General features: G+C 34.2%; 1 protein-coding gene across 1 annotated transcript in view; it reads left to right on the top strand.

Annotated features, from left to right (window-relative positions):
• rnft2 (ring finger protein, transmembrane 2) overlaps positions 1-5182 on the top strand; it is a 31903-nt gene extending 26721 nt beyond the window's left edge. Inside the window, exons 8-10 of the mRNA XM_030144014.1 lie at positions 585-650; positions 775-876; positions 4166-5182. Coding sequence (XP_029999874.1) covers positions 585-650; positions 775-876; positions 4166-4300 — 303 coding nt within the window. The 3' untranslated portion in view covers positions 4301-5182. The remainder of the gene's footprint in view (positions 1-584; positions 651-774; positions 877-4165) is intronic.
• Positions 5183-14152: the final 8970 nt, after the last annotated feature.

The raw sequence follows: 14152 nt of genomic DNA, 5'->3' as shown, positions 1-14152 counted from the left end.
TGGATAGACATAACCATGGCAATTTATAGGATGGAAAGAATAACCTTCACTGCAAATATGATGATGGATTTTTTTTGTGCAACACTGGGAGGGATGAGTGAGATATGTAAAGCCTTTGAGATCTGATTTCGCTGAGATGAATGCATGAATATGAACCAAAAAGTCCTCAGAAGGAAACATGTTTTTGTTTTTAATTATCTTTATTTATACATTGATTCTTTGCTTTGAGATCCTGTATGCCAGGACCATGATGAGCTGCTGTAAATGTTTTTTTTTTTTTTTTTTTTTTTTACACCCACTCTCTGGATGTGCATACTTTGTGTATTTGTTTTTTCAATGTATGAAAAAAAAAAATCTGAATTCTTGCAATAAAAAGAGAATTAAAAAAAAAAAAAGCAACCAACTCAGAGCACAAAACAGATGCAAGAAAAATAAATGTAAGATCAATTCAAGCAGCAAACAGGTGAAATGCACTAGAAGCATAGTCATAGACGTCATATATGCTGTAGTTTGAACATTTCGACTCTAGGATACTGTAATAATTCTGTCTCAAAAGAAGCTTATTTTGTCTCTACGTTTTGCAGTCTTTCGACATCTGCGGCCGTGTGTCTGCTATACGCAAGGCCTTTGTCATGCTCTGCAGCACCCAGGTGAGATGTAGAGTTTATTATTTACCTGAACACTGTCAGCTTTGTATTTCTCTGTCTGAATACACCTGAAAAAAAAAAAAAAAAAACACCCAAAAAAACACCTCTGTGTCCTTGTCTCATCCAGAGTTATGGAGTGAGGGCTGGAGGTCAGCAGTGCAGTGAGGCTGGAGACATCTGTGCTATCTGTCAGGCTGATTTCAGAGAACCCATAGCCCTTCTCTGCCAGGTATGGACTCAACAGCTGCCAGAAAACACTGACTTCAAACCAAACGGAGAAGCTTGATACTGGAATTCTGGTTATTTCGCCTCTCAGCAGAAAAAAATAATAGGTCAGAAATCGTATTTTTGATCACTGCAGCAAAGTAAGAAGTTTAACTACTGTCATGTCAGCAAAATGTACTGAAGAGAAATTAGACACTAGTTTACAGTGACGCTTCCTTTATATTTTTTAGATTCACAATGTGTCCATAATTATTGTATTAACCCTTTAGGCGCCAGAGTATAAAACAATATTCAATTTTGATTTTATCAAGATTTCAAAAACTGTAGCTTGGAAGTGGTTAAAGACAAAGGCAGACTGTAAATGAGAAAAATATTACATATGACCCAAAGTTTACGATGGGAGTAAATTTTCTCATTTAATTTACACATTGTGACGTCACAGGGCGGCAGCCATATTGGATTGTGTAACTTTTAGTAAAGCTGAACTTTGAACATATTTAAATTGAAGTTTTTTTTGTGTTTTTGTTTTTTTTTGTCATCTTATCCTTCAAATGAATGAATTTAAACATTATTAGAAAGTAAAATGCAATACGTTTTAGTAGATTTTTAGCCAAGCAGCCAAAGTTATAATAATTTTGGATTTTTCATTATAGTTTAGTTTTTTTTTAGTTTTGACTTTTTTTCTGTTACTCAGTTAGTTTTAATGTTTTTAGACCAGGTTTGCTAGTTTTTATTAGTTTGTGTTTTTTTCAAAATACTTCAAAATACTTTTAGTTTAGTTTTTTCACATCCTTCATCTTCCTCGTTGTTGTATTCAAATAAATCCCATACAGGACTCTGCTGCTTTCTCCCAAATTTAGTCTCCTTGTTTCCAGGTAGAGTGGGGATGAAAAGACAACTCTAAACGACAAGTGACAAGAAGTGACCAGCTGTGATGTGTCATATGATGCCACCAGCTATAATTGCTAGAGCGAAATAAATAGCTTTTGTATCAATCTGACAATGACAAAAACGAAGGGAATTTTATCCATAATTTTTATACATTTTAGCTAGTTTTGTAAGCACACAATGCAGTTTCGGTTAGTTATCGTTTTGTTTTTGTTTTTTTTTAATTATAGTTTTTATTTATTTCAGTTAACGAAAATGTTTTTTCAGGTCTAGTTTTCATAATTTCATTAGTTTTTGTTAACAATAATAACCTTGCAAGCAGCAGAGTAGCCAAATCTGTCCTTATGTATCAAAACTAAAACTAAATAAACTTTACTCACTTAATAAATAAACTTTACTTACTTACTAAACCAGCTTGACACCAAACTGGATTTTCTTATTCACTTTGAATAAAAATTTGCCTTGAAATGGTGTCAGGATTGAAGGGGTACGTGGACGCCACCTATTGGTGGGAGGTGGTAACAAGATTTAACAACTCCATCTGAAGCTAAGGTCTGTTTCATTCATTCAGTTATATTGTTTGTCACAATATTTCTACTTTGGCTCTTAAAGGGGTAATTAACACTTTATAAGCCACTAAAAACAATTGTAAAGTATTTCAGTTTTCAGGCTCAAAGTTTGGTAAACTCTACTCAATTACTGCTGCACTATTTATCTCTTTAATCTGTTAAATCTCAGACTTTACTATATCAGTCAACATGTTAAAAACATCTGACTAACTCTGAGTTACCATATATAACTGGAATAAGGAGTAAAGTGAATCAGAATGTATTATCTGTTGTATACGATCTGCAAAATGAAACTCTGAGATTAAGATCGTATTAAGTTACACTGATGATGGCTGAATACGTATGAAGTATTAATACATCTTAGAAGCTCACAGGTATAAATGGTGCTAATAGAGAAGACAAAGGACGCTCCGTAGCCAATGACATCTGAGGCCTAACAGTAAACGTAAATGTGACCTCACTACTTGGCAAACACTGTTGTCCTGTTATCTCTAATGCATTGTGTGGGCTTATTTATGATTTATAAAGTGATTATACCTTAATTAATGACATGATTAAAAGTCAAATCCTTTGCGCTGCATTCTGAGTTGTACATAACCCATAAAGACCCAAACAGCCACTAGTGACCAAATTCATCTACTGATGCAAACTGTTTAGTACCTGCTGATCCACTAATCCTATCAATACGTGTAAATAATTGGTGTAAAATACAGTTTATCTTGTTTTCATGGTCATCAGATATGACCCATTTGGACGTTCAGAGGCTCTGTAGTGAATGCGAAACACTGTCATCTTCTACAACATTGATTCACCAGTAAAACCCATGGAGTTTAATCAATGACAGTGAATGGAAATGCTTGTTTTTACGTTCAATTTTTGATATCTAGCTGAAAGAGTCACTTTTTCTTTAGTTTTCTCTTTTTCTAGTATAATAACCCTCAACTTCAATCAAGCTTTTATGAACATCTACATGATTAACATTAATTAGGTTTATTTATTTAATATTGTTACTTAGTTTTTTGTTTTTTTTTTCTGTTTTTAATTTGATCTTATAGTATTGTTATTATTGTTAACGTTGTTTTGTTTGACTGTTGAGTGTTCTTAAGAAGGAAATATAAGGGTGAATCACATTGTTTTTATGCTTGTAAATGGATACTGTATGTCTGTTTGGGATAGGAGGACCCCAGGAAGAGTAGTTGATGTCCTGCATCAGCTAATGGGGATCCTAATAATAAATAATATTAAATAATAAGATAAGACAATGGGGAAATTCAGTGTTGTTAGCAGCATAAAAACATACATAGACATACACATACACATAAAAACAAACAGTCATATAAATTTGAATAAAAAAGTGTTTAAAAGGAGAGTGCAACTATTGTTCGATATGATGTAGTGCAAATGGTTATAAATATAAAAAATATATATATAATAATAATGATCAGTGAATTAAATACAGGAAAATACCTGATTTTCACTGAAAAAATGCAAAATACAAAGCATGATATTATAATAAATGATGATAAATCACTAAAGAAAGGTTAAATATATAAAAAATTAATTTGGGAACTGACACAAAAGTAGCACTGGGTCTTTATGGGTTAAAACAGGTCAGATTAATCTACTCATGTACCCGTTATATTTATTTCCTTTGTTCAGTTTGGGATGCCTTGCCAGTTCCAGCAGTCTTCCTTTTAATCTGAATAAACCATCCTTGCTTTGCTTTAATGAATAGCCCACAGACAATGACACTTTAATAGCCTACAGAGTGCCAAAAGCAAGCGCACTCCATGTTTTTTCCCCCTGTGTTGATGATAAAGTTTTGTTCCTGTGCAGCATGTGTTCTGTGAGGACTGCCTGTGTCTGTGGTTCGACCGGGAGAGAACGTGTCCGCTGTGTCGCTCTACTGTCATCGAGACCCTGCGATGCTGGAAGGACGGCACCACCTCGGCTCATTTCCAGATCTACTAAGCGCTGACATCATTCCATATGGATCCAGTATGATGCCATCACACACAATGGTCGATGTTGAAACGTCTGTCTTTCTTTATGGGAGCGTGCTTTCAGTCAGATTAGGTGTAATTTAATGCAGTGACACACAATGTATGTATGGAGGACTTTTGTTTTAGTGTGAAACAATGTAAACCAATTCAACACAATTATGATGAAATGACGCATCATGTGTAGCTGACAGCAGCAATCACATACTACACATAATTCATATAACAAAACTGAGGTTTCATAACAGAACCGCGTAACAACTGGACAGTTTTTTTGTTTTGTGAAAATCTTAAATGTTTGTACATGTAGACTTAGCCACTAATGTGAACTACTGTCAGCAAAATATATAATTTTACATGAAACACTACATGTAAAAATGTCATAGCAGTTTAGTTTGGTAAAAATATTGTCACAACTCTAACTGGATTTGGCACAAAATTGATATGATAGTGATGTCTGTTTATTGTTTTTTTTTTTTATTCTATTGTTAGGATTTAAAGGTATTTTATTTGGTATTTAATTGTGAAAATTTGAAAATGGATGTCAAAACTAAGATTTTCACCATGTAAATAAAAGCAAAATCTCAAACACAGAATGACTTTCAGGAGAACTTGAGAAAAATTAAGTTATTGGTTAGTAAATTACACATTTTTTAAAGATGTATTGTAAATTTTAGGAGTGCCGTGAATGATGTGTGTCACATTTTTCCATAATATGAAGGGATTGATATAATGGATTGAATATGGATGGATTTTCAGAATTATTGACTCTTGGGTTACATAACCACAATTAATTATTTTCATGCAAAGTGCACAGTTCAATTTTCCATTAAAGAATTTTACATTTATCTTAGTTTATTAGTCATATTTCGGTTTTGTTTTGTTGTACAGTTCTATGTCTTTTAATCTATTCTTGTATTTTATTCTTTTATTTTGTTTTTTATTTATTCTTCTGTACAGCACTTTGGTCCACTGTGGTTGTTTTAAAGTGCTTTACAAATAAAGTTGGATTGGATTAGATATTTGTTTTAAATGTAAAGACACTTGTAGAGGATTGACCGTATTTCAGAAAAGCTTTTATTAATTCTCACTACTAAAAGTCAATATGAAAATTTTTATTAAGTAAAAACACACATTATAAAAGACTGTTTCATCTCACATTACACTTAAACCAGAGAAAGCTTATTCCAGAAGTCACTGACAGCATAACAGCATCGCTTCCTATGCACAGGTCCTGTATGTTGTATAGGATAAAAAGCCACTTAACACTGCCCTTAGAGAGAAGATAATGCTAAAGCACAGGAGAATGTGTAAACATCATCTAAACACTGTAGAAAAACGTTTATAAAAACAATCACCTTCTTATTGTTTACAGTATAGCTTATGTTAAAAAAAAAAAAAAAAGGTACAGTGCATTTTGAAGCTCCAGAATAGTGCATTTGTGAACCTGTAGATCAGGGGTCTCAAACATGTGGCCCGGGGGCCAAATGCGGCCCTCCAAAGGGTCCAATCTGGCCCGCGGGATGAAAGTGCAAAAATTAACCTGAACAGTCCAGGGTGTCCAAAGCATTTTGGTTCAGGTTCCACATACAGACCAATGTGATCGACAGTAAAAATAACAACACAATAACCCATAAATAATGAAAACGACAAATATTCTTTGTGAAAAATTATGTGGAAAAATTGAAGTGAAAAAAGTAACATTACACTGTGAAAATATTTATATTTACAAAACTATTCTTTCACAATAAAATGCAAATAAATACATAAATGAAAACAAAGATGAACAACCCGAAATGTGCAATTTGAACAATATTCTGCCTGTTACTAAATGTTTTGTGCATTTATGTATTAATAATAAGAGATGGAATATTGTAGAAATTGTTCAAATTTTAGTTCCAAACTCCAAAATTTTAACAATATTCTGCTTGCTACCAAATGTTGATGGAACACTGTGTGTAAATGTACATGTATAAATAATAAGTGGAGGCATAATATTGTTAACCCTCTGGTATTCCATCCAGCAAGGCCCTTACTAAGCACCAAGTGTGCCTTTTTGGCACACTTATGGAATAATGTCAAAAAAATTGTCATACAGTTTGTTTTTAATTTTTTTTATTTACACTTTTTTCTATTTCATCAACTTGAGCCGTAAATAAAAATACCAAATACTCAATAATTGTCACATTTTTTAACCCTTTAAATGCCGTGTTTGTAATGTAAACAAACCATTTTTTGGATGCAAAAAACACAAAAATATTTTTTTTCAATATACTACATAAAAAGTGGATCACATTTTATTTGATTTTTTCATCCTGGCATATGTCAATGATTAACAGCAACATCAGTTAATTTGCATTATTATTTTTGGCGCAGGCCAAATGTTACAAAAATATTAGCATTTGTCACCAAGTGTGCCAAAATGGCACACCAATAAATCAAACTATTAAATATAATATATTGATTTATTTTTCTGCTCTAATTTTATTTTATTTTTGTAAATCAAGGTCAGCCCTAATCATACATATCAAATGGACGAAATAGTGCGTTTTAGGCACACTTGGGAGACGGATGCTAGTCTTGTAATTTTCTTTTGTTTACAATGTGCAAATTTTAGTTGGTGGCCAGAATTTTTAAGATCATGCAGAAATGAACAACTTTTGAATTCTAACCTTATTTAAATTGTGAAAAATAATAAGAAGTTTTTTTAAAACGAAGTGCAAAGTGTGTCTAAAAGGCATACCCAGATACCGGAGGGTTAAAATTGCACTAATTTTTCAAATGAAATTTCTGTTTATTCAGGTTATTCACATATTATTTGTAAAATGTAAATATTTTCATAACGTAATTGTTTTTTTGTTTTGTTGTTTTTGTACTAAAACAAAAAGAAAAACTTGGATTTGTCATTATTTATAGGTTATTAAGTCATTATTTTACTGGTTCTGGCCCGCTTGAGATCAAATTGGGTTGAATGTGACCCCTGAACCAAACTGAGTTTGAGACCCCTGCTGTAGATACATGTTATGCTCTGTTCGGGTTTTTCCCTCTGTAACTGATGCGCTCATACCATGGGAGGTGAACATTCAAAGCAGTCTTCTTATTAGTGAGCTTTCCCTCCACTGTGCCATGGGAGCATTACATCACCGCTCTGGAACCGCGAGGACAGAGGCGCGCGCTGGGCAGCACGCGCGGATGCTGCTGCTGCTGGTGTCAGAGTGTCAGCTCAGTCACATCAGCCCTGAGGAAAGTCTGCACGACGAATGGAAACAACAGCCTCCGACCATCAAACACATGTACCATGCAGCTTCTCCTCTTCATCATCATCATCCTCCTCTCATGGACCGCGTCTCCCCACTCTTCTGCAGTCCTAAAGTTGTTGTTGTTGTTTTATTTTTTAATTTATTATTATTTTTTATTTTTTTTAGTGCAAATCTTGTGGGGTCCCCGTGTCTTTTTTTTTCTCGTGCTCGATCCTAAAGGCACCATCTACATACGAGACAGAAATAATACACTTAGTTGAAACCTTACAGTGTTGATAAAAATCGCAGCCAACCTGACACCAGGTGTAAACGGACCGGTCTGTCTGCAAAGGTTTGGTATTTTTACGCATTCATCTCAAACGTTGTTGAGTGTTTACTGACCCCTGCCAGGTCCCATTGTGTGCAGTCGAGACAGTAGCATATTAAAATACATCCAGTTAAAAAATAAACGACGATTTTTTTTTTATTTTTATTTTTTGTCTTCTCATTTAACACATTAAGGCTAATGAGGAGAAAAGTTTGACTGCCACAATTTTTTGTTACATAAACTCAAAATAAAACAGTTGTACTGTCAAACTTACATTAGCTGAATGTATAAATGAGTAAATGAATGAAATCAACTTATGACTATTTGATTATTGCATAATTACATTTTGTTAACTGTATTTAAGGTGGAAACATCTATCTATCTATCTATCTATCTATCTATCTATCTATCTATCTATCTATCTATCTATCTATCTATCTATCTATCTATCTATCTATCTATGTCTTTATTAGTCTTTGGGACATTTATTTGTGTATTTGGACCCTAATAGTTCATAAAGTGAACTTTTAAACTGTAAATTTCCCTCTGGGAGGAATAAAGTATCTATCTATCTATCTATCTATCTATCTATCTATCTATCTATCTATCTATCTATCTATCTATCTATCTATCTATCTATCCAATTTTATAAACAAATAGCAAAAAGGCTCATGATAAAGAATTATCAAGCTAGCTGGAACAAAACATAGCAAATTGCTAATCTTCAATTCATTCAGGAGATTAATTTCCAATTAAGGCAGAACAATTACACTGTCAATAACTAGTAAATAAAGCAATGGTAATAATATATACATAAATATATACACTATGCATTCTTACTGAGATTAATAATAAAGAAAAAAGCAAAACAAAGAACAGGGAAGTTGTCTTAGCACCAAATAAATCACTTGCAGCTTTTTTGTTGTGGCTAAATATATTTCTACTTTACTTGTTTTCACATTAAATCTGTTTTTTTCCTATATATTCTAACAGTATAGTGGTCTTTGGTTGCTTTTGGATCAGGGTCAGACAGGTGGAGGTCACTGATTCACATGTCACGCGCTGTTTACGCACCTGTTGCTGTTGTTGCTGTTGCTGTGTCCGCCGCGCGCGCCCTACAGGTGTCGTCTCGTGAGGAACAGCACGAGCACGGTGAAGTGTATGGCGGTGCACAGGAAGCTTTTGAAGTGAGTCGCGGCGGCGCTCACCCCCGCGTGCCCCTCTGCGTCCTCACCGCAGCCGCACGACGCCCTCTCCCCTCCCCGGGTCGTCCAGCCTTTCTCCAGCTGGTCCCCGACCCTCCGCAGACGGGACGCCAGGAGCTGAGCCACGGAGCAGGAGGGCGACGGTCTGCGCGCGCAGGTGGAGTCCCCGGGCTGCAGCAGGGGCTGGTCTATCGGTAACCAGCACATCTTCATATACGCCGCGCGCTGTGGTGTCGGCTGGGTCTCTTAAAGTCTGGAGGATATATGAACCTCCTTCTGTTCCCTCATCAAACCTTAACTGTGTTTACGTTTCCCCCTCTGCCTGCCTTTCTCCCTCTCTCTCTCTACTGTATTATTCATTACAGTGTCACATGGTTTGGGGTTTACATCATCTTCTCCCAAAAGAGACAGCAATGGTTAACTCTTTTATCTCTCCTGTCTGCTTTTGTTGCGGTGTTCAGGGACATTGTGATTTTCTCTTTATTTTATAATTGGCAAAATATGCGTTTTTTTTGTTTGTTTTTTTTACTCCACAACCGCACCACTGACACAAAAGTATAATCCGTGTATCATTCGTTTATTCGTTTTATAATTTAAAACCAAAAATAAAAAAAAAACACTTGTGTTTTTGTTTTTCATTTTCAAAACAGAAATGAAAAACTGATAACGGTTCGTTTTTCCATTTCCCGATTTTGCGCTCAAATGAAAAATGGAAAAAAACGGATAACGCCCGTTTCATCCGAGTTTGCTATTTTCAATATAGTTAAGTTGTCTGACCCGGAAATAGTCATGACTAGGGGAAAAAATAAACGGAATTTTCCCGAATAAATGAGATACTGTTTTCTGAAAAAAAATTAAAAAAATAAAATAAAATAAAAAAATAATTTTTAAATTTTTTGTGTGAATGCAATACGCTTCCGTACGTATCAAACAGTTGCTTAATTATAGCAAAATATTCCTCCAGTCCGGCCATGATTCCGTTAATTTTTTTCCCTTGTAACGACTACTTCCGGGTCAAACGACTGAACTAAATTGAAAATAGCAAAATGGGATGAAACGGCCGTTATCCATTTTTTCCCCATTTTTCATTTGAGCACAAAATCGGGAAATGGAAAAACAAACCGTTATCAGTTTTTCATTCTGGTTTTGAAAATGAAAAACAAAAAAAAAACAAGTTCTTTTTTTTGTTTTTTGATTTTTGGTTTTAAATTGAAAAACGAATGAACGAATGATACACAGATTAAGTATGAAGTATGACATTTATTGAGTCATTGCATTTATTATTATTATTTTTTTTTTTTTTTGTTTTTTGTTTTTTTTGTTAACCCTCCGGTAAGTAAGTAAAGCTTTATTTATATAGCACTTTTTAAAACAACATGTTACAAAGTGCTTCACATAAAGGGGAGATAGATCAAATCAAATCAAATTTTAAGCCAATTTACAGAAACCCAACAGAATCCTCCAGGAGCAAACACTTCTGACTGGTGACAGTGGTGAGGAAAAACTTCCCTTTAACAGGCAGGAACCTCGAGCAGACCCAGACTCCTGAAGGATGGCCATCTGCCTTGGCCAGTTGGGGTTAGAGCGAGAAAGTAAAGGAGGAGAAAAGAGAGAGCGATAGAGATAGAGAGAGACTGGGGGAGAGGGGGGAGGTAGGGGGAGACACATGCACAGATAACTGAACTAGAACATGTATAGAACAGTATAATAAACGCTATCATAACTATATGGATAAGTGACTGATGACAATAAAGGTGGAGAGAGGCAGGACCACAGCAGCAGGTGCAGAGATAAAGGTGGAGAGAGGCAGGACCACAGCAGCAGGTCCAGAGACAAAGATGGAGAGAGGCAGGACCACAGCAGCAGGTGCAGAGATGATCTTAGGAAAACCTGTGAAGATCCAGGGAAAAACCAGTGATGATCCTGGGAGAACCTGTGAGGTGATAAAGCACAGAGACTCCAGGGAAGAAGTCAAGTCAGTAACATGAATTCACTGGGGCGTAAACAGAAGAGATTTAATGAAATGCTTGTTTATAAAAGTGAAATTTTAAGAGTCGCTTGAAGGTGTCTATAGAATCTGATGATCTGATGTGATGGGGAATACTATTCCAAAGGGTTGGGGCTAGAATTGCAAAAGCACGGTCGCCTTTTGTTGAGAAGTTGTGTGTATTAAGGGGGGGGGCATGATTTACAATGAATTTGCCTTTAAAGTAAATGAACACTGAAATTCTAACTATATTTGCCAGAAAAAAATCATTATCCCAAAACAAAAAAAAGCCTTTTTTTCTGAGCTCATGACATAATGTAATGAAGAAAAAAAAAAAAAAAAAATAGAACATCCACATAAATGCTGCAGTAAAATGACTTTTAAAACATCAGGTATAACAGTTAACACTAAAATGACAACTCTACTGCTCAGTGACTACTGTTTTTAATACATTTTAGTTAGAGGAGTGTTTCTGGAGTGTACTATTAGTACTTCTTGAAGGATAGTAAAGCATCTTAATAGTTCTACTAATAATGACCGTGATGTATAGGATCAGCTCAGAATGTCATATCTTTGTTTTTTTGTTGTTTTTTTTTTCAGAATGAGGTCAATGACATTCCCTTCTTTGATGTTGAGCTGCCTTACGAGTTGGCCTTAATTAATTTCAGTATCTTGACTGCACCGAGCTTGGCCGATGTGCACAGGTAAGCTGCTAAGAAAAACACAAGTCTAGGAAAGATGGTATTTGAAGTGAAAATAAGGAAAAAAGAAGAGTTCAGTTTGAAACAACAGCAGTAGAAGAGGCTGTAAAGAGATCACAGGATAAGCCGAGTGTTACATAATGAATACAGTTGGAGAAAAAATATGTTTTTACACTGTGTTTGGCTCATTTTTTTTAGTTTCTGTCATCTACTATATATACAGTTGTTTGAAATACCCTTTAGTTAACTCTACACCTATCTAAGCACTATTTAAATGAAGCATGACAGAGATGGTTCAGGTGCTCCACAACTCAACCTGTTTTGATTAAATTTCAGTAAGGATATTTAGAGGGATTAAAGTCAGGGGAATGATCAAATTTTATGACCACAACTTCACATAACACTTGTGGAATAATGTCAAAACATTTTTCATACAGTTTGTTTTTAATTCTTTTACACTTTTTTTCTGTTTCATCAACTTGAGCCGTAAGTAAAAATACCAAATACTCAATAACTGTCAAATTTTTTAACCCTTTAAATGCCGTGTTTGTATTGTAAACAAACCTTTTTTTTTTAATGCAAAAAACACACAAAAAAAATTTTTTCTATATGCTACATAAAAAGTGGATCACATATTATTTGATTTTTTCATCCTGGCATATGTCAATGATTAACAGCAACATCAGTTAATTTGCTTTATTATTTTTGGCGCTAGGTCAAATGTTCAAAAATACTAGCATCTGTCACCAAGTGTGCCAAAAATGCACACCTATAAATCAAACGATTAAATATTATATATTGATTTATTTTTCTGCTCTAATTTGATTTTATTTTTGTAAATCCAGGTCAGCCCTAATCATACATATCAAATGGAAGAAATAGTGCGTTTTAGGTACACTTGGGAGACAGATGCTAGTCTTGTAATTTTCTTTTGTTTACAATGTGCAAATTTTAGTTGGTGGCCAAAATTTTAAAGATCATGCAAAAATGAACAACTTTTGAATTCTAACCTTATTTAAATTGTGAAAAATGATATGAAGTTTTTTAAAACAAAGTGCAAAGTGTGCCTAAAAGGCGCACCCGGATACCGGAGGGTTAAAGAAATTTCATTTTCATTTATTTATTCGTATCAGACATGTAAATCGTTACAGTCCATAGAGCACAGGTGTCAAACATGGAGCCAAATCCGGCCCTCCAAACGGTCCAGTCTGGCCCTTGGGATGAATTTGTGAAATGTAAAAATTACACTAAGATATAACAATCCTTTTAGTTCAGGTTCCACATTCAGACCGATTCAATCTCAAGTGGGTCAAACCAGTAAAATACGATCATAATAATCTATAAATATTCACAAATCCAAATTTCTGTCTTTGTAAATGTAAATATTTTCATATATTACACTAAAACAAAGTATAATTTCACACAAAAATGTGAATAACCTGAACAAACATGAACAACCTGAAATGTTTTAAGAAAAGTAAGTACAATTTTAACAATATTCCGCCTGATATTAAATGTTTTGTGTATTTGTCGTGATCTGTAAGTTATAATAAACATGTGAAAATGATGAACTGAACCATAATATTGTTAAAATTACAATTATTTTTCAGTTTGTTCATGTTATTCACATTGTTTGAAAGGATAGTTTGTAGATGTAAACATTTTCATTATTTAATTTGACTTTTTTCACTCTAAAACATAGAGAAAATTTTGGAGTTCACATTATTTATATATTATTATGTTATTATTTGACTGGTCCGGCCCACTTCAGATCAATTTTAGCTGAATGTGTCCCCTGAACTGAAATGAGTTTGACACCCCTGCCATAGAGCAAGGGTATCAAACTCATTTTGGGTCAGGGGCCATATTCAGCCCAATTTGATCTCCAGTGGGCCGGACCAGTCAAATAATAGCATATTAACCTATAAATAATGACAACTCCAAATTTTTTAGTGCAAAAAAATAACATTAGATGATGAAACTATTTCTATCCAAAACAAAAAAGATGTGAATAAGTGGAAAAAAAACCCTGAAATTTCTGAAGAAAAACAAGTACAATTTTATCAATATTATGCCTCAACTTATGATTTCTACATGTGCATTACAGATCAGATCTATGAAGGCACAAAACAGGCAGAATATTGTTAAAATTGCACTTATTTTTCTTTGGACATTCCAGGTTGTTCATATTTGTTCAGGTTATTGACATTTTATTATTAAAGGATATCAGAATTTAATGTTCTTTGTAATAAATCAAAAAGAAAAAAATTGGTGTTGCCATTATTTAGAGGCATAATATCATATAATTTTTCTCACATTAAACCAAGAAGAAAATTTGGAGTCATTATTTCTAGGTTATTATG

The sequence above is a fragment of the Sphaeramia orbicularis genome, chromosome 9, assembly GCF_902148855.1.
Source record: "Sphaeramia orbicularis chromosome 9, fSphaOr1.1, whole genome shotgun sequence".
NCBI classification, from domain to species: domain Eukaryota; kingdom Metazoa; phylum Chordata; class Actinopteri; order Kurtiformes; family Apogonidae; genus Sphaeramia; species Sphaeramia orbicularis.
Note: the sequence above shows the minus strand (reverse complement) of the source record. Positions and strands in the feature narration are given on the sequence as shown.